This window comes from Poromitra crassiceps (genome assembly GCF_964638095.1).
Source record: "Poromitra crassiceps genome assembly, chromosome: 2".
NCBI classification, from domain to species: Eukaryota; Metazoa; Chordata; class Actinopteri; order Beryciformes; family Melamphaidae; genus Poromitra; species Poromitra crassiceps.
In genome coordinates, this window is record NC_139624.1 from 120,521,841 (window position 1) to 120,544,340 (window position 22,500).

Below are 22,500 nucleotides of genomic sequence, written 5' to 3' on the forward strand. Positions count from 1 at the left end.
CACACACATAGACACACACACACACACACACACACACACACACACACAGACACATACATACACCAGCCCGTTCTCATATTTGTCAGGTCCCTCTGCGTCACTATACCGACCTGAACGGGTCCATTTTTCTAGAGACCTTTAATATACACTGTACAGTAGATAGAGAGACCTCAACTTCCAGTCACTTCCTGTATCTTTGCCACCTAGGTTTCCACAGTGGTTTCCACCCACTGCCACGCCCACTTAGGAGACTGGTCAGCCAATGAAGTTTCAGACCATTGACAGACAGCCAATCACAAGCTGATGACCACGCCCATTTAGGAGACCAGCAGAGTACTTATTTCTTATTATTGGCAGTCTGCAGTGGGGTGTCTATCTACGGTATATTAAAGGTCTCTGGTCAAGCTTCAGCAGCAAGGTCTGAAAGCACAAACAGTTATATGCTGCCACACAGGTGCAGGGAATCACAGGGGAGACGATGCTAGATGAACACAGCTCTGCTATAGGCTGTCGTGAGCCTCGTGTTGATAGGCTGTCGTGAGCCTCGTGCTGATAGGCTGTCGTGAGCCTGGTGCTGATAGGCTGTCGTGAGCCTCATGCTGTAGTAGCAGGAAGAGCGGCGGACAGCAGCGGGCCGGCCTCTGCGTGCCGGAGCTCTGCCACTTTCAGCACCTCGGACAGCTCCCCTGCCACAGACAGAGGGGGACGCGCTGGCCCATGCTCCAGTGACCATGTCAGGAGACCCCAGTTCGAGTCCCAGTGTGTTAAAGTCTACATTTCATGTTTTTGTTATATACTGTAAGCCTAACCCAAACCATAACCTTAAACAAGTTGTTTTAGTTGTCCTAAACTCAATCAACCACATTGATTTTGTTGCCGAAACTTATCCCAGCTGTTTTAGTTGCTTAACCATAACCAACGCCACAACATTTTGAAATTAACCGTGACGTTTTTCAAATTAACCGACCTGACGTTTTTCAATGTAAGGGTGGAGGAACGTAATCGGCCGAGGAACATTAGGCTGTTAAAACCATACTGAATGATCATGTGACCTCACACATCCTGTTTGGTTCTGTGTTACCGTCTGGACTCCAAGCCGTCCACACAGATTTCAGCGGGTGGAAGTATTTGCCTTGAAAGACAACTCCTTCAGCCAATCAGCGTCGCCAAATCTAATCCAACTCAGAAGAACGGCGAAAACATATTTTCCGCCAAGAAGTTCGACTGTTGCATCCTCTTGTTCTTGTTTAATTGTTGTTATTGAGTCTATTTCTGCAACGACCGCACTTGGCCGTGTTTACTCTACTAACTTGAATGTTATTGCTCGTTGCTTCGGGAGCCACTATACAGTACTTTGCCCTGATTGGCCGATTACGTTGTCAACTACGAGGCAGCTCCCTGATTGGCCCGTGCAGAGGCCAGACTGATCCACAGAACCAAACAGAATGTGAGTCATGTGATCAGGACGGTTTACCAGTTTAGAGGTACAGACACACACACACTCTCTCTCTCTCTCTCTCTCTCTCTCTCTCTCTCACACACACACACACACACACACACCTCTTTGAGTATGTTTTATTGGCTAACGCTGGTTTGTCTTTTTTGTTAAAGGAGCCATGCTCATGGCGATCTGGCAGAGGAGCATGGTCACCACGGAGACCGAAGCCCTGACCAGAGAGATGATGCGATCGGGGGAAGTGATGTCATGGCCAGAGGCGTGGGCAGGGCTAGTGGTTGACAAGCACTCGACAGGCGGAGTGGGAGATAAAGTCAGTCTTGTGTTAGCGCCTGCACTAGCTGCATGTGGCTGTAAGGTGAACATGCTAAAAAACCACAGATACACACACACACACACACACACACACACACTTCATAGGTACAGATCAACCTCCATGTAAAACAATGCAGGTCTGGAGAAACGTTCCTCATAAGACGTGGTTAGGTGCTATAAGGAGGTATATTTGTGATTGTGGAGAAAGATTGAGTCAACACGGTTCTCATTTTCCCAGGTTGTCAAATACTGACGCCTTGGGTTGGTGGACGGACCGGCGCACCAACCCAGAGCTTTGATTACCTGTGAAAATGAGAACCGTGTTGACTCAATCTTTCTCCCAAATCACATGTTGTACCTTTAGGTTTATCATATTTATTTATTTATTTATTCGTTTATTGAGCAGGGACAAATGCATTGAACATTATTTCATATGACCTACAAAACAGATGTCATGCATACAGGTTTCTAGCCGAGGCTAATTTGCAACCCCTGTCCCTGGTTAGGCCTTTACTATTAAAACAAAAGTTCAAGAGAAAGGTTAAAACAGTACCAAAACGTTAAAAACGTTAAAAACGAACCATATAAAACAGAACAGATAAGACAAAAACAAAAAGCAAAAACACAAAACAAATAAGGACAGAAAACTAAAATAGTACAATACTAAAAGTCAATGTTCACAGGCTTGTTTCAGTTTCAGCCATTGTTTTGCTTGTGTGTTAAATACGGTGAGTTCTGTCAATGTTTTTATTTCATGTGGTAATGTGTTCCATAATTTGGTACCTATTACCGAGAAGGATGACTGTCCGAATGTTGTTCTGCGTTTCGCTGTTCTACAGTTCCCGCTTGCTGCACCCCTAGTTCTAATACCACCGTCTTGTTTGTTTATTAACTGGCAAAGTATCTCTGGAGCAAGGCTGTTCACACATTTAAAAATAAGTTTTAAAAATTAGAAGCCGACAAAACTGTCAAAACTTAGTAAATTATATTTATTGATAATTTGGCAATGGTGCCATCGAACAGGTTTCTGGTCCATTACTTTCAGTGCCTGTTTAAATAATGACCTAATGGGTGCCAGTGTTGTTTGGTTAGCCTGACCCCAAACGGTTATGCAATATGATAAATGGGAAAATATCATGGCATGCATGTACTGTTGTGCTGCCCTTGTACCCCGCTAGCCCGGTAACCCTTAACTGTCCACTGGTCCGTGTACATGGACCTTGATATTAGTTCTTATTTTTGATAGTCTTAATTAATTATTTTTTTATTTTTTATTGATTCTTATCCATTGGTAAGTTCATCCCTCATACCTCATATCAACATTTAGTGCTTACTCTGAATTTTAACCCCTCGAATGCCAGTTTACTGTACTTAATGTACAATCAAATTTATAGTAGAAAACACAAAATATGATTTTTTTCCCTTCCCATGAATGCCACCTGGTGGCGGGGTGGTGGGATTATCATAGCTGTAGATTGATCACATATTTGGCGGAGGAATTACTTTATTCCAGCTTCCATCTTTTGAGAATTGCAAATTTGCATTTTTTTAACTTTCATGGATCTTGATATTAGTACTTGTTTTTTATATTTATAAGTAAGTATTTTCTTATTTTTTATCGATCCATATCCGTTCCCTATTCCATTCCTCCTACCTCATAGCCGTAGTTGAACATCCGGCTCAAAACACACGCTTGAACGACACCATTTAGGCCATGAGCGAGGGAGCTCAGAGCTGGCCTCCACGGATGACGCTCTGACCGCCTCCGCCGCCCAAGACGCTCCTTCGTGGGCATCGGATGTGACTGCGCCTCGCTGCTTTTGCGTGTCTCAAAGCGGAAGTCATGGAAAGCACTTAGAACGGCATGGATCACGACAAGATTAGAGATCTAGACTCACTTTTCGACGCCGATTCCAAAAATGCTCGTCACGAGTCTCTACAACGAACGGGCGCGGAGATACGATGTAGTTTCAAATAAGGTAAGTTTTACAAAAAAAACATGAAACTGCCCATTTTCGACTTCAAGCTAGTTTTCACAAAAAACACAAACGAGCTTCATTCTATGGAATCAAATAAGGGCCAAGCTTCAAATCATTAGTTTGCACCGGAAAATCCACGTTCCCTGGTCATGTGACCATGTTTCCATGTTGATCACTGTAGGCTATATTTCATGGAAATCTCCATGCAATTGGATGCTGTGCATACACTGGGCAAATGGGGGGGGGGGGCAAACACAATAGAAACTAAAAATTTGATGTCTTGAGTCGAACTGAGAGGTGTAAGATCAGAAAAATAATTATTTTTGGGGAAAGTGGCTGGGAGTCGATTTTTGTTTTTTGTTTTTTTGCAAAATTAACATTGAAGTCAATGGGAAAACTATGCAATGGATTTTGAAGCCTTGTAACTCAACCAAATGTTCAATCAACCCCAAGGTTAGATATTAAGGTCAAATTTCAAGGTATTTGGTCCAGGATGCCCGCTGAAAAAAATGAAATACATTAATTTTGTAAGAATTTCCTGGAGGTCTCAAAAAGGCGGTTTTAATGGAAGTCAATGACCGTGCAGCCGGTCCTTAGTGGACAATTAAGGATTATTTGAGTTTCTGGGTGCCAGGATGATGTTTTTCTAGTTCTGGCAACGTGAATTACCATAATAAACCATAAAAAAAACCTGTGCTGAATTTCACACCTATCGCTCCAGGATTTTCCTAATTTAACTTAACGCGATTACCGCTTCGCACCGGCTAGCCGGACCAGTAGGGTACAAGGGTAAGGGGTATATAATGTCTAATCAGGCGAAAGCAATTTAAATTGGTTTTGACAGTTTTGCACAGCTTCTTCACATGCCTACCAAACTTAAGTTGAGAATCTAAAATAACACCTAAAAATTTAAACTCGTCTACTTGATTTATCTCCATCTCATTGATCTTTACTCCATAATTTTCGTTGGCTTTCCTCTTAATGGAAAAGCACATCGACACTGTCTTCTTATAATTCAAAGTCAAATGATTATTTTGAAGCCACTGTGACACACCAGACATTTCTTTTGACAGTATTTCCGCTGCCATCTGAGGAGTTTTTGCAGACACATAAACAATTGTGTCGTCCGCATACATTTGGCATTTGGCTCTTTTGCAATTGTTGGGTTTACTGTAACATATATTACTTAAAACGTACAGGGCCATATATGTTAGATGATGTCATCATTCCTACTATGATGTCATAGATCTCTGATGATGTCGCAGACGGTGATGATGTCATGATTAAGTGGCTTAAATCATGTCGTCTCTGATGGCCTTACTGATGATGTCACTACGCAGTGTGATGTCATAGTCGGGACCTATAAGGGTGTGCTCTGCAGGTCCTCTGTAGTTGTTCATAGACTAACCTCACGACAACCTTCTGCACAGTTTCCATCTTCGAACTTTGCAGACCCAACTATCAAGTGCTACAGCGTTCCTAGTTATTGAGACTTCAGTTTACCAAGTGTGTCTTGGACATTAAGTATCCGCACGTAAATCCACCAGTCTCACAGCAACCTTAACAATATATCACACCCAGTGCAAGAGCAAGGGCTAGAGTTATCTTTGCTAGTTTCTAGCACTCAAAATCTCCCTTTTTTTCTTTTAATTATCACTGGGTCAAAATGTTGTAAATATAATGTGGCGATTCTAGAGTCTGTAGGGGCCCTAGGCAAAAATTCCCTGCGGGCCCCTCCATCCTCATCGCCAAAATTGTATTACTAACCTGACACCAACGAAAAATACATCAATATTATCATTGGAATTCCTCAAGTTCCTAGGACATATTTTATTAGCCTACTCATAACTTTCATACATGGTGCAAACGTTTTTGTCCACCGGCTAAATGTCTAGTGAATGTTCAAATGTTACCAGCCACTCAATGGATTAGCATTGTTTGTTTTTGGCTGCTGGTGAGTGAATCAAATCTACCTACCAGCTACTTGCAGATTTATATTTTATTACCAGCATTCGGCTGGTGAGTGGTGACTGCTGCTAATTGTGTGCCCTGCTTTCATAGCAATTAATAGCTTAACTATTAGCTTAGCCAGGTTAACTAACAAAAAAAAAATGTACACCATTGCTAGCTGAATTTATTCAAGTAGCCTATCTCCCCATAGGTTGCTATACTAAAATAACAGCATTCAGTTATCTGCCTAATCAGTATCTGCTCCACTTGTTTTTTCCCCACATCCTCTATTTTCTCTTTCGTTATGACTTCCAGATAAATTCATTTACTTCATTCACTTTCAATTCAAGAGAATAAGTGAATCATACAAGTTTGACAGGAATGAGTCACATACTTGACTTGAATTGAAAGTGAAACTGAATTCACGTCATTCAAAATTGTCCAGGCCAGGGGATGACATGGAGCCCCTTTAGGGAGGTTTCAATGCCATTGCAAATTTGGTTCTTTAATGGATAGGGGTTTGTGGTCACTGCTGTGGAGTAAAGTTTGTCAGGCCTCAGGGGGCCATAACGGACTGGGGCCCCAAGCAGTTGCCTGCTTTGCCTGTTCACAAGCTGCCCCTCTGAGTAATGAAAGTTTAGAATGTTGAAGAATGCACTCAATATAACAAATAACAATTTTTGTATCACTAAATAGGAAATATTTAGCATTTGTTGAATTTAGCCCAAACTTTGCTTGTTCAGGACAAACTTGCTCACCAACTTTCAGGGTGATTTTCTCTGAATGTTGCTTTTAGGAGTACCAACATTCACATAAGCATTTCAATCAGGAGAGACTAGAGACCAATGAATAAAATGATATTTATTACAATAACGTGAATGATGCTTTACAGAAAGAATGATGAGAATAAGGTATTGTTATTAGTCTTTGGCGGTTAGACACCGCAGGGAGATCTTGAGGGAGCTGCATCAGCCCAGATCAACCAGATGGTGCTGGTGATCTCCTTCTGAGACTCATACGACTGAAGAATCGGATAGGTCTGCGATGACCGAGAGGAGAGGGGGAGGAGGAGGGTGCGAGACTGACAGCAGCAGTGTTGAGAGGCTGAATGAGACAGAAAAAAGCATATTTAAGGAAACCGCCTCCAAGCGATTGGCTTACGACAGGGGTGCGAAGCAATGTGATAGGCTTACACTGGAGGTGTGTGGGGTGAGAGGGGATGAGAGCAGTGATGTGACACTATGCTATTGGTTAAAAGAGACTAGGCGGCAACCAGCTGATTATTCAATTGAAACCTGGAAATTGACAGCTTATGAGCTTGTGAGTAGATTGAAGAGTGGAGATATAAAAAGTGAATTAAGGAAGTGTAAAATGCATATTATAGTCTTCCTGGCTTGAACTTACGTTAGAACTACATAATTGTCGTCAACTATTTTCAAAGTATGACACATCATTTGAAAGCTTACAATCTGCACTTTCATAATCTGTGTGTGTGTGTGTGTGTGTGTGTGTGTGTGTGTGTGTGTGTGTGTGTGTGTGTGTGTGTGTGTGTGTGTCTGTCTGTCTGTGTGTGTGTGCGTGTGTATGTGTGTGTGTGCGTGCATGCGTGCATGTGTGTATGTGTGTCAGGTCCCTATGATAAGTGGGCGGGGCTTGGGTCATACAGGAGGAACTCTTGATAAACTGGAATCAATCCCAGGATTCAACATCCACCAGCCACCAGCCCAGGTATCCTACAACTCACATAACATGTACATACTACAGCTAGCTAGTCAAGTCAAGTTTATTTGTATAGCCCTAATTCACAAGCATGTCCCAGAGGGCTTCACAGAAAATATGTCTAGCTAATTCTAGCTGACACAACAGTAGCAAATTACAGTAGTAATGATGACACATTGAACAATTGATAGAGAAATATAGAAAATATAGAAATATAGGATAGAGTGGAGGAGAGAGCAGGAGAAGGGAGGGAGAGCAGGGGGAATGTGAGAGAGGAGAGAGCAGGAAAGTGATGAGGTGGGGAGGGAATGGGAAATGTTGGGGAGTATAGGAGGTGGGGAAGGAGCAGGGGAAGGGGGAAAGAGGAGAGAGCAGGAGAGGGGCGGGGGGAGGGAGAGCAGGGGGATGTAGGGGAGCAGGGAGAGGGAGGAGGTGGGGAGATAATGGGAAATGTGGGGGAGGAGAGAACAGAGAAGGAGAGGTGGGGAAGGAGCAGGGGAAGGGGGAAAGAAAGAGAATGGGTGCCATGCTTTAAAATAGGATGGATGCCATGCTTCAGAATAGTGGGGGGGGGAGTTCGGGAAGGGGAGGAGGTGGGGAGGGAGAGCAGGGGGAGTATGACAGAGTATATGGAGAGAACAGGGAAAGGAGGGCTAGCTGACACAACAGTAGCAAATTACAGTAGTAATAATAACACATCGAACAATCATATGATAGAGAAATATAGAAAATATGGAAATATAGGATAGAAGGGTGCCACGCTTTAGGGTAGAATGGGTGCCATGCTTTAGAATAGAGGCGGAATAGTGGGAGAGGATATAATGGGTGCCATGCTTTAGAATAGTGGGGGAATAGTTGGGGAAGAGAGATCAGGAAAGGGAGGAGGTGGGGAGGGTGCAGGGGAGGGAGAGCAGGGGGAATGTGAGAAGAGGAGAGAGCAGGAAGTGGCAGGGAATGGGGAATGTTGGGGAGGAGAGGAGGAGGGGAAGAAGCAGGGGAAGGGAGAAAGAGGAGAGAGCAGGAGAAGGGAGGGGGAGAGCAGGGGGGTGTGGGGGAGGAGAGAGCATGGAAAGGGAGAAGGTGGGGAGTATATATATATATACGGTATATATATATATATATACATAAATATATATACTTTTTCAGGGGTAAAGAGAACATAAAAAGTAACTAATAAAGTAACTAGTAACATAACCAGTAATGTAACTAATTACTTTTGGAAAAAGTAATCAGTAACTTTATTACTTTTTTAAGGATCAATCAGTACAGTAATCAGTAACTAATTACATTTCCCAAGTAGCTTGCCCAACACTGTCTAACACACAGCCTCGCTCCGAGTTAACCTTTGACCCTGTCCGTCTCTAGGTCCGGGAGATCCTGGCCACTGTGGGCTGTTGCATTGTGGGTCAGACAGAGACGCTGGTTCCTGCAGACCGAGTCCTGTATGCCATGAGGGACGCCACCAGCACCGTGGACAGCTTACCTCTCATCACTGGTACTGAGTTAGTATTACTAACCAAAACTAGCACTTCTCACCTACTAACATGAGAGTGTACCACTCAGTACTGGTATGAAGCTACTAGCCTAATACTCTGTGTGTGTGTGTGTGTGTGTGTGTGTGTGTGTGTGTGTGTGTGTGTGTGTGTGTGTGTGTGTGTGTGTGTGTGTGTGTGTGTGTGTGTGTGTGTGTGTTCTGCAGGTTCTATTATCTCAAAGAAAGGGGTGGAGTCACTGACTGCTCTGGTTCTGGATGTCAAGTTTGGACGAGCTGCTCTGTATAAAGACTTGGCTAGTGCTAAGAAGCTAGCAGAGTCACTGGTAAACAACTTTATAATGATATTAACCTTCTTTATAGTGGGGCGGCTGTGGCTCAGGAGGTAGAGCGGGTCGTCGACTAATCAGAAGGTTGGTGGTTCGATCCCCGGCTCCAAGCGCTATATATATACAGCATAGACTTGACAGTTCATCTTTCCTCTTATAGTTTATCCATTTAGATTGTTTTCGTGTGAGTTGCTGACTTTTGGAGATATCGGCCGTAGAGATCTCTGCCTGCTATTTCGGTTAAAAGAAAATAGTTCCTACATTAAACTGCTCACAACAAGGTCTGTGGATTCACTTGAGTAACCGGGTCATGATTTCTAGAAAGAGACATGCTGTTGAGTTTTTCAAATGTTTTTGGCGCGGTGAGCACCCCATCCCATTCCATTGTATTGGAGAGAAGGCAAACAACTCTACGGCCGATATCAACAAAACTCGGCAACTCAACACCAAAACGATCAAGTATATAAAATGATGATGCTTGGAAATCATTGAAAACTAAACAGCTATTCTCTGCTCTCCTCTCTTGGGGTTAGGGATTACAGGTTAGGGTTAGGGGTTAGGAGTTAGGGATTACGGGTTAGGGTTAGGGGTTAGAGTTAGGGGTTAGGGTTAGGGGTTAGGGCGCACTAAAGGCATCAGATTAGAGGGCTATCGGCATTGTGGGTTGTCGGCCTATAGACGCTGCACTCAGGCGGGCAGCCTCTGCTCTGTCTGACTGCTCGCAGTCGCAACGCAAGAGCCGAATGACGCAGCGCATGTGCAGTTGGGGAGGGCAGAACAACGGCTCTAGGGGAGGGAGCATGCGCCAGAGGTGTCTGTTGGCTGGATTCATTAAATCTCAGGTTTGACAGACAACTGAGAGCTTCTTTATGATGGGTTTTCCCTTTATGACGGGATATGGGAGTCAGTTTTGAGCCCTAAGCACCGCCCACTTCAACCCCAGCCTCAAAAAGCAGTGCAAACAGGGAAATGGCAATATTTAGGATTTGGGTTGAAACAAATGTCTCCTACTTTTTTAGGCTTACGATAGTCACATAACACCCTAAATTACATAGTTGGAAGCTTTTCGTGCATTTTGCTTGCCAGGGTATTTAAATTATTTAAACAAGAGCTGATCTTTCCATTTCAAAGTTCCTTAATTCAAGTTAATGTGTTTTATGCCAGAAGTCAGTAAATATTCCTTATTTATAGTAATATTATGTAAATATTTATCATACAAATATTTGTATCTGCTGATTGTGACATGTAACTGATGTAACTAGTCTTGTAGAAAAGCTTTAACTGTACAGCTGACAAATGATGATGATGATGATGATGGTGATGAAGGTGCGTTGTTTTAGATGAATACAGGCAATGGCCTGGGCATGCGTACAGCGGCGGTGCTTAGCCGTATGGACACTCCTATTGGTCGATGTGTGGGCAACAGTCTGGAGGTGGTCGAGTCTCTGGAGGCCCTGAAGGGGAAAGGACCCGATGACCTCATGGAGCTGGTCACATCCCTGGGTACCCAACCACACGTTAACCCACTCTATACCTTATAAACTACACCCTGCACCCCACTCTACATACCCTATAAACTACACCCTGCACCCCACTCTATACCCTATAAACTACACCCTGCAGCCCACTCTATACCTTATAAACTACACCCTGCACCCCACTCTACATACCCTATAAACTACATCCTGCACTCCACTCTATACCCTATAAACTACATCCTGCAGCTCACTCTACATACCCTATAAACTACACCCTGCAGCCCACTCTATACCTTATAAACTACACCCTGCACCCCACTCTACATACCCTATAAACTACATCCTGCACTCCACTCTATACCCTATAAACTACACCCTGCACTCCACTCTATACCTTATAAACTACACCCTGCACCCCACTCTACATACCCTATAAACTACATCCTGCACCCCACTCTATACCCTATAAACTACACCCTGCAGCCCACTCTATACCTTATAAACTACACCCTGCACCCCACTCTACATACCCTATAAACTACATCCTGCACTCCACTCTATACCCTATAAACTACATCCTGCAGCTCACTCTACATACCCTATAAACTACACCCTGCAGCCCACTCTATACCCTATAAACTACATGCTGCACCCCACTCTATACCCTATAAACTACACCCTGCAGCCCACTCTATACCTTATAAACTACACCCTGCACCCCACTCTACATACCCTATAAACTACATCCTGCACTCCACTCTATACCCTATAAACTACACCCTGCACTCCACTCTATACCTTATAAACTACACCCTGCACCCCACTCTACATACCCTATAAACTACATCCTGCACCCCACTCTATACCCTATAAACTACACCCTGCAGCCCACTCTATACCTTATAAACTACACCCTGCACCCCACTCTACATACCCTATAAACTACATCCTGCACTCCACTCTATACCCTATAAACTACATCCTGCAGCTCACTCTACATACCCTATAAACTACACCCTGCACCCCACTCTATACCCTATAAACTACACCCTGCAGCCCACTCTATACCTTATAAACTACACCCTGCACCCCACTCTACATACCCTATAAACTACACCCTGCCCCCCACTCTACATACCCTATAAACTACATCCTGCACTCCACTCTATACCCTATAAACTACATCCTGCAGCTCACTCTACATACCCTATAAACTACACCCTGCACCCCACTCTATACCCTATAAACTACACCCTGCAGCCCACTCTATACCCTATAAACTACACCCTGCAGCCCACTCTATACCTTATAAACTACACCCTGCACCCCACTCTACATACCCTATAAACTACACCCTGCACCCCACTCTACATACCCTATAAACTACATCCTGCACCCCACTCTATACCCTATAAACTACACCCTGCAGCCCACTCTATACCCTATAAACTACATCCTGCAGCTCACTCTACATACCCTATAAACTACACCCTGCACCCCACTCTACATACCCTATAAACTACATCCTGCACCCCACTCTATACCCTATAAACTACACCCTGCAGCCCACTCTATACCCTATAAACTACATCCTGCAGCTCACTCTACATACCCTATAAACTACACCCTGCACTCCACTCTATACCCTATAAACTACACCCTGCACTCCACTCTATACCCTATAAACTACACCCTGCACTCCACTCTATACCCTATAAACTACACCCTGCACCCCACTCTACATACACTTTAAACTACACCCTGCACCCCACTCTATACCCTATAAACTACACCCTACACCCCACTCTACATACCCTATAAACTACACCCTGCACCCCACTCTACATACACTTTAAACTACACCCTGCACCCCACTCTATACCCTATAAACTACACCCCACTCTACATACCCTATAAACTACACCCTGCAGCCCACTCTATACCCTATAAACTACACCCTGCAGCCCACTCTATACCCTATAAACTACACCCTGCAGCCCACTCTATACCCTATAAACTACACCCTGCACCCCACTCTACATACACTTTAAACTACACCCTGCACCCCACTCTATACCCTATAAACTACACCCTGCAGCCCACTCTATACCCTATAAACTACACCCTGCAGCCCACTCTATACCCTATAAACTACACCCTGCAGCCCACTCTATACCCTATAAACTACACCCTGCACCCCACTCTACATACACTTTAAACTACACCCTGCGGCCCACTCTATACCCTATAAACTACACCCTGCAGCCAACTCTATACCCTATAAACTACACCCTGCAGCCCACTCTATACCCTATAAACTACAACCTGCAGCCCAGTCTACATACCCTATAAACTACACCCTGCACCCCACTCTATACCCTATAAACTACACCCTGCACCCCACTCTACATACACTTTAAACTACACCCTGCACCCCACTCTATACCCTATAAACTACACCCTGCAGCCCACTCTATACCCTATAAACTACACCCTGCAGCCCAGTCTACATACCCTATAAACTACACCCTGCAGCCCACTCTATACCCTATAAACTACACCCTGCAGCCCACTCTATACCCTATAAACTACACACTGCACCCCACTCTACATACCCTATAAACTACACCCTGCAGCCCACTCTCTACCCTATAAACTACACCCTGCACCCCACTCTATACCCTATAAACTACACCCTGCACCCCACTCTACATACCCTATAAACTACACCCTACAGCCCACTCTATACCCTATAAACTACACACTGCACCCCACTCTACATACCCTATAAACTACACCCTGCAGCCCACTCTATACCCTATAAACTACACCCTGCAGCCCACTCTATACCCTATAAACTACACACTGCACCCCACTCTACATACCCTATAAACTACACCCTGCAGCCCACTCTCTACCCTATAAACTACACCCTGCACCCCACTCTATACCCTATAAACTACACCCTGCACCCCACTCTACATACCCTATAAACTACACCCTACAGCCCACTCTCTACAATATAAACTACACCCTGCACCCCACTCTATACCCTATAAACTACACCCTGCACCCCACTCTACATACCCTATAAACTAGACCCTACACCCCACTCTACATACCCTATAAACTACACCCTGCACCCCAATCTACATACCCTATAAACTACACCCTGCACCCCACTCTACATACCCTATAAACTACACCCTGCACCCCACTCTACATACCCTATAAACTACACCCTGCAGCCCACTCTACATACCCTATAAACTACACCCTGCACCCCACTCTACATACCCTATAAACTACATCCTGCACCCCACTCTACATACCCTATAAACTACACCCTGCAGCCCACTCTACATACCCTATAAACTACACCCTGCACCCCACTCTACATACCCTATAAACTACACCCTGCAGCCCACTCTCTACCCTATAAACTACACACCACACCCTACTCTATACCCTATAAACTACGCTCTGCAGCCCACTCTATACCCTATAAACTACACGCCACACCCTATTCTATACCCTATAAACTCCACCCTGGGTCGAAACCCCCCCCCCTGCCCCGCTGTTATAGGTCGACTCTATTGGTTTTTGTTTCCACAGGGGGCGTGTTGCTGATGATGACCGGAAAGGTGTCCGACATATCAGAAGGCAGCAGGCAGATTTCTGAGGCTGTGATTGCTGGAGCCGCTCTGGCCAAGTTCCAGGCCATGATGGAAGCTCAGGGCGTGGCCAGGGAAACGGCCGGGTCACTATGCTCCGCCCACACAGACTACTACAGTATCCTGAGAAAAGCTCAACATCAGATGGAACTGAAGACTCCCAAAGATGGTAGAAAATACACATAGAGATAAACACACAGAGATGGATCAATCAATCAATCAATCAATCAATCACATTTAAATGTGAATCAAGGCAGCAGTAAATTTTACATTTACATTTACGTCATTTGGCAGACGCTTTTATCCAAAGCGACTTACAATACAATATCACATTTTTGTCAGCAATAGAGCAATCAACTATGCAACTATGCAGTGGTGGCCCAATGGTTAGAGAAGCGAGCTTGTGACCGGAAGGTCGTCGGTTCAATCCCCGGGACCGGCAGGATAAATCTGGGTGGGGAAAGTGAAAAGGCAGCGCTTGCCCCTCCCTCATTACCACTACTGAGGTGCCCTTGAGCAAGGCCCTTGACCCCCAGCCGCTCCAGTGGAGCTGATCAGTGGCCAGCAGATCAGACTGTGGTTGTACTGGTCAGCTTCCAGGTATGAATGTGTGTGTGAATGTGAACAGGGCACCCCTGAAAAAGAGAGCATTGCTCTCAGTGAGAATCCCCCTGTATAAATAAAGGTACAAAAAAAACAAAAAAAACACAGTCTATAACAACTACAACTTTTGAAGGAACAGTGGTACAAGTTTAGTTTAGGTTAGTAGTTTTTTTTTTTTTTTAAGAGAGAAAGAAGTTAGTTCAAGAAGGGCCCAGATGGAGTAAATATGTCGTTCTTGGGCCAATCAGCAACAAGATGCATCATCCCGCCAAGTGTCGTCAAAATCAAACTACCGGTAGTAATGAATGAGATATCGTGCATAAGATAAAAGATTAGACCTTTAAAGGAAGGCTTTGCTGATTTTCAACCCGCTGTGTATCATTATAATCTCTGTAATATATGCAAATAGGCAGTATTTACTCCCTTGAGATATATATATATTGGATCTGCTATTGATTCTCAAATTGCCGACCGCATTTCCACTGCTTAGTGCTTAGAGTCCAAAACGAAACAAAAGTACACAAACATACACAGAGATGGTAGAACATCTCTCTCTCATTCTCTCTCTCTCTCTCTCTCTCTCTCTCTCTCTCTCTCTGTGTCTCTCTCTAGGTGTGGTTATGGAGGTGGATGGACTTGCTTTAGCTGAAGTTCTTCACAATTTGGGCGCAGGACGATCGAAGGCCGGAGAACCTGTCAATCACAGTGTGGGGGCGGAGCTACTGGTGTCACCTGGTCAAATGGTCACAAAAGGTGAGAGGTCAACGATGATGTCACAGACTGTCCTCTCCTCCTGCTCCATATCTCCTGTCTGATGGGAACGTGTGTGTGTGTGTGTGTGTGTGTGTGTGTGTGTGTGTGTGTGTGTGTGTGTGTGTGTGTGTGTGTGTGTGTGTGTGTGTGTGTGTGTGTGTGTGTGTGTGTGTGTGTGTGTGTGTGTGTGTGCGCGCGCACGCGTGTTTCCAGGCATCTCCTGGCTGCGGCTGCACTATGAGAGTCCAGCTGTGACTCCAGACCAGATCAATCGGCTGCAGAGTGCTCTGACTGTGGGATCCAACGAGCATCCGCACACACACACGCTGGTGACAGAACTGCTGCTGCCACAGTGATTCATAGATTTAAATTTCAATTGACATCACACAACTGTTATGCCGCCATCTTGAGGACCAATTTGAAACAACAACATACCCATTACATTACATTACGTCATTTGGCAGACGCTTTTATCCAAAGCGACTTACAATAACACACTTTTTGTCAGCAATAGAGCAATCAACTATGGAGCACAGTCTATGACAACTACAACTTCTGAAGGAACAGTGGTACAAGTTTAGGTTAGTGGTACAAGTTTAGGTTAGTAATTTTTTTTTTTTTTTTATAGAAAGAGAGAGAATACCCCACAGCCTGTTGTACCAGTTGTTCTCACTTAAAGAGCATGGTGCAGGTTAGACACCACTTTGCATTAATATGTGGGGCTTTTATGTAGCAATTACGATTCTCTTTTGTTTTTTGTTTTCCCCCGCACATAGCTGCATCTAGACAGGTTTTTGTTAAGCATTTGGCACGCGCACATAAAAACCCACAAATCTAGCAGTAACACCTGTGACGATTTTAATAAGGTCCGCTGTGCCTTGCTGTGGCTCTCCAAAACTATATTTGCAAATGGGCGTTATTTTGAAAAACCAATTGCATATTGGGGGTCAACTAGTTTTTACTACTACTGTAGTTAGGTTTGACTACTGAAACTATAAAGGGCCATATTAAACATAGATAGAGCCCAAACTAAACAGAAAGTAAACAGTTGCCTTTGGGGGGGAAATGGAGCAGAGTTTTATTCTTCTCCCGTCAATGCCGAAATGCATTCTGGGCAGTGTCACACTATCGTACCAGAGGGTCAAAATGCTATTGGTTTTAGTTCAATGACGTTCATCATGTCTTCGTAACAATTAGACAGTTTTTGTTTTCTTGTGTTCAGACATATAGGTTTATTAGATATTGTTTTACCTTGACAGTTTCGGCGATAGCTCTCGCCTTCCTCAGAAGCAGTCTACTGACAGCTGGGTCAACGACGTGGTCAATGACGTGTCAACCAGACTGGCTGGGTGCCCAGCAGAACCGCTGTCAAGCGGAAACTGTCAAGGTAAAACAACATCTAATAAACCTATATGTCTGAACACAAGAAAACAAAAACTGTCTAATTGCTATTGGTTTTGGTGGTAAATTATCATACAAATACGATAATTATCGTACGTCTGGTGTTTTTGAAAGTTTTCTGCTGTACACATTGACTGTATATTATTAATATTATTACAGTAAGTACAGTAGCCCAAGTGTCGTCACAGGTGTTATCTGCACAGATGGCATTTTGTTTTGAACATGTGCATTATAATGCCGCCTTTTTCTCCATATCCCTGGGGACATGTTTTAATTTTGTTTTTTGAGGATATTTTCATAAGAATCTTGAGTCCTAACTGTTTTTCTTTTTGTTTTGTTTTACCTGCACCACACTCTTTAAAGCCCCGTCCAGTCAATGTTTCTACCTAGTTAATGTTGTCTTTCAAATGTTCTACCTGCTATAAAGTCGCACATCATCTGATTCTCTGCTACGCTTTTTGCGTAAGACACCCGGAAAAACATGTAAGTTACGCCAGAAACAGATTCCCTCCGCAGCTGCAAGGAATAGCCACATTATTAACCGGCAACGGATTTCAAAATAGCACGATTGAAATCAGTGTGACTTGGAATTGTTAACGAGCTCGTGTTTCAGTCACGTCAGTGGCGTTTTGAGCCAGAAGAAGCTGTTACAGCAGCAACCGGCAGTGGGCTTAGCTAACATGCCAACAACAACAGCTAGCTAGCTAGTTAACATGATAGCTCATCCTGAGTCAGAATCTAATCATTATACGTCATTGTCCCATTTTAGCAACTTCAGTTTTTGAACTTGAAAATTATTTGTCAAAAAATATTTGGTGAACAGTGTGGCTAATCAACATTGTCAGGACATGACTGAGAAACATATGAAATATGACAAAACACACTGGAGGAGGGCTTTAAACGCTTCATTGAAATGAGTTAGACTGAAGCTGTGTTAATGTTTGGGTGCACCACGAAGATGTAAAGTTCATCTCAGCTTCATTGGCGTAAAGTCCACAATAACCAAAATATTGTCGCAGAAAATGGTATTTTCACTCCAACAGTGAAAATCACTATTCTTGATGCGGTGTTTATTAGGCTAACGTGTTGTCATTGCATTGTAATTTACCACGTTATGATCCTCTAAGAAAATGAAATAGGCCATTGATGCTGTTATTTTAATTTATAAGGCAGTGTTGTCTGTTGCTGTTGATATTTTATATTATAAAGTACTTTGCGGTTCTGTGTCTGTGAAGTGTGCTATACAAATAAAATGTACTTCTTGTTTCTGTTTTATTCAAGTTATTGGTCAAGTTATTACATTATTGGGTTTTACTGTATTGAAAGGTATTACATTATCGGTCAAATATTACCATATCAGTCAAATAATTTTATTACACTATTGGTCAAGTTATTACATTATTATAACCCAAGTTATTGTTGGGTTTTATTAAATTTTTCATCAAGTTAAAGGATGGCTTTACCGATAATCAACACACTTTGTATCATTAATAATTTCGGTAATAGAAAACACATTGGGCAGTGTTTACCTTCTCTCTCTGTTTTCCTCATGGAGATGTCCCATGTCCTCCTTTGGCAAAGCGCTCCGTTGCGACGCATTTTCCGTCACAACGGAGCTGCGGAAGTTCTGCTCGAGACACGGAATCTGCTCTGAGGGCGTTATTATTTATTTTTATTTTTTGAAGTATGCGCACATCCAGGGAGAATAGCATCAAGAGCTTTAACAAGCTTTAATGACTTGCAGCTGGGGGGGCGGAGTTTCTGCAGGATAATTTTTCTCCATGAGGTAAACCGAGAGAAGGTAAACACTGCCCATGTGCTTATATTACCGAGATTATATGATACAAAGTGGGTTGATTATCGGTAAAGCCATCCTTTAAGTGCAAATTTGGCATTATTACATTTCTGGTAAATTATTACCAGAAATGTTACCATAATGGGTTCTACAACAAGACTAACTGAAAGTTTGTGGCTTTCAGCCTGACTCTGAAGTGTCTGGAAGTGCAGTTTGTTTCCTTTCAGCATCTCTGTTAACAGATTAGAGTGAGCGGCCGCGTGCAGCCAGGCAGGAAGTCGGTACAAGTTGTGACCGGCATGCGGCAAAAGTGTGCTTTTGCAGAGTCAGAGTGCTTCTGGTGTGAACGGCCAGGCTCCTGCTCCAGCTGAATTCACGCATGCATGGCGGCGTTTCGTAGCTGGTGTGTTTGAGGCATCAGTCAGTGAGTTTTGAGGTTGCTGGTTTAAGCCTGAGGCAGTCAGTGAGATTTAGTTGCAGGTTCGCGCCTGAGCCAGCGAATTTTGTGGTCCGGGTTGCTGGTTCGAGCCTGAGTCAGTCAGTGAGTTTTGTGGTTGCCAAAATGTCAAACAGTTTTTTTTATGTTCGAAGTTTCTTTGCCATCACATATATGTAGCCTAGCCGCCCGCTGCCTGCCTGCGGCTATCTATGGCTAAAATCCAAATTCCCAAAGCTGACTGTAAGATTCAAGATCATTTTAACCCTAGAACACTAATGTCGGGTGATTTTCACCCGGACAATTGAATTCACGTGATTTTCATTGTCTTGCCGCTGTCTGAGGTGGGCGGGTCCTTAGGTACCTTCAGGATGCTCACTGACGTCATTGAATGTAGGTTTGTTTCCCTGCTCCCATTCATGGTTTTTTCTACCGGCTACGTGTTCGGGTGATTTTCACCCGACGTTAGTGATAGAAGGTCAAATATCTTCGGGTTTGGGTTAATGTTATTCTGGTGACTTGTGTGGTGATTTTCACCACACAAGTCCCATGAATGGGTGGACCAAAGGAGAAGTTGGGAGCTCCTGTTTTTTGGGGGGGGGGGATTTTTTTGTAACGATTACCTAATTTTTCCCGAATTTGACATATGTTTTATAGTGTTCCCCATAATATTTTTTTGTGTGTTTTTTGTGATATTTCACATTTAAAAATAAAAGAAGAGTACCTCAATTTGCCATGTATTGTTGTACTTTAAGATATTTTGATGAGAAGTATGTTTTATGGGGTATATTGCATCTAGGGTTAATAGCCAAATTAGACATAGATAATGTGCAGAAACACTACATTGACTACATTTACATTACATTATATGTGTGGCGGCCTAGGATAACCTTCACATGTCGCTGCTACACATTGTTTGTAACCAATGCAGTGCCCGTTCCAAGCGCTCCCCCCCACTGCATTCCGTCAGGTTACCCCAAGTTTGAAGTCGATCTGACAAACGGTTCTCGAGATACGCGAAAGACAGACAGACATACAGACCTGGAATTAGTGTTGATATAGTGCAGTGCCCATTCCTCAGTTCGAGGAGATACTTGAAAGCCGTGATCTTATTGGTTGAATTGCACAAAATTCAACACTGCAATTTCCCAGTAGCGCACCTGCTAAGTTTGAAGTCGTTTGGATGAACGGTTCTCAAGATAAACTGCTTTTTGTGTTGTCAGTAGGTGACACTAGGACTATGCATGCATCCGAATGGCATGAAATGCGACATCGCGCTCCATCGGGCTTCCAACAGAGCACTCCCCTAGTTTGAAGTCAATCTGGCAAATGGTTCTCCAGATAAACCTATTTTTGTGTTGCCAGTAGGTGGTGCTATGTTGACTTCCATGAAAGTCGGGACTGCAATACGGCTGAGTTCCCAGCAGCACACCCCCCAATTTTGAAGTCGATTGGACGAACGGTTCTTGACATAAACTGCTTTTTGTGTTGCCAGTACATGTAGGTGACGCTATGTCGAATAACATGGAATTTTCTCAGTGCACTACGTCGGGTTCCCAGCAACACACTCCCCAAGTTTGAAGTTGATCGGATAACGGTTCTCGAGATAAACCACTTTTTTTTTTTTTTGAGTGATTTGGTTACTTTAATCTCCGTAGTACATCTTGGTGAATAATTATTTTCCTAAAACAAAAGGGTTTGGTGGAATGCCACTGTAGAAAATATTGTTTTGGAATGTTTAAACCCATTTTTCTCACGTTTTACTTTTAGACAGATTGATCACTGATGATGTCATTTATGACATCACAGTGGGACAGACAGAGAAACAGACAAACAAACAGAGCCCTAGCTCCCATTTATATACGGATGATGATGATGATATAAAAAAAATGTCAATGTCAAATTTTCATCATGTGAAGCGTTTTTGCAGGCCATCACACATTATGTTACTTTAATTTGCATAGTGATTCTCAGGCCTTACCTGACGCCGCCAGACGTGGGCAGTACAATATCGCCCCCATCTGGCAGTATCAGGTTACCACAGGCCCCCATTTGATGACATTTTGTCTCTCGGACCCAAATCTCTGAGTACTTTTATTGTCAGATATGATTTAGTCCAGAACTCCCTGACTGTGTGTATGTAGAGATGGAAAAAAACTGATCCGATTCTTCTATTCTCTGTGTTAACTTCTTGTAAATTAAATAATGCTGAGGTTTAGCAATTCATTCATCCATCTTTGTCTTTATTTTGACTGTTTTTGTTCCCCCCCACTTTTAGACACTTTTGTCCAAAGCGTCATGAGAAGTGTATTTTATCAACAGTCGTCAAACTGACTTTTGCAGAATCAGTTTGCTTTTACCATGGTGCTGAGCCAGTGGCCCTGCCGGGGTCAGGGGATGTAAAAGTCAGGCAGTCAGTCAGTCAGTCAGTCATGTACTGGTTAAAGAGCCGTAGATTCAGGATTCAAGGGGTGGGTAGGATTAGCGGCTAGGATATGGGTGGTATTGTGGGGGCAAGGGGGGGGGGGGTGAGGGAAAAGGGTCCATAGGGATAGGAAGGTGGTAGAGAGTTGGGATTCGAGGGGTAGGTAGGTGGAGTCAGAGCCGTGTATATAGAAGAGTCCCGACATCTCCATTCACTCCAATGGACCAGTTTTTTACTCTCAAGAGTTCCAGGAAGTAAGGTCCTGGATTAAACAGCACTGTCGAGTTGCAGCAAAATGGACAGTTTGTGTTGTACTCTGAAAGGTTGTTGTTTTTAAATCAAATTGTACATTATCTGCTTTATTTTAGCATTCAAAAATAGCACCAGACCCCTTCCTGGCTGTTCATTGGCTTTTGGTTCATGAGCATTTTGGTCCTCCGCTGACACCACTCTCTCTCTAGTCTAGAGGACACTAGGTGGAGTATGGGAGGGGGGAGGGGGGAGAGGTGTTGTGGTCTTAAAAGTTTGCGCTTGTTAATGTATAGTAGAAGTGGAAGAAGATGGCTCCATGACAGATGATGAGTTCCAGTGGGTCCAGGTGGAACCTGAAGAGAGATGCATGATGGGTAAAGATTGAGACATTCTGACGGAGGGGCGAATTCTGATGGATGGGCGGAGCTCTGACAGAGGAGTGG

General features: G+C 43.7%; 1 protein-coding gene across 1 annotated transcript in view; it reads left to right on the forward strand.

The window, feature by feature from the left end:
* tymp (thymidine phosphorylase) overlaps nt 1-16,104 on the forward strand; it is a gene marked incomplete at its 3' end in the record, with an annotated part of 16,304 nt that extends 200 nt beyond the window's left edge. The window contains exons 2-9 of the mRNA XM_083659869.1: nt 1,612-1,814; nt 7,330-7,428; nt 8,785-8,914; nt 9,119-9,237; nt 10,581-10,743; nt 14,334-14,561; nt 15,608-15,748; nt 15,962-16,104. Coding sequence (XP_083515995.1) covers nt 1,612-1,814; nt 7,330-7,428; nt 8,785-8,914; nt 9,119-9,237; nt 10,581-10,743; nt 14,334-14,561; nt 15,608-15,748; nt 15,962-16,104 — 1,226 coding nt within the window. The remainder of the gene's footprint in view (nt 1-1,611; nt 1,815-7,329; nt 7,429-8,784; nt 8,915-9,118; nt 9,238-10,580; nt 10,744-14,333; nt 14,562-15,607; nt 15,749-15,961) is intronic.
* Between the last annotated feature and the right edge of the window lie 6,396 nt (nt 16,105-22,500).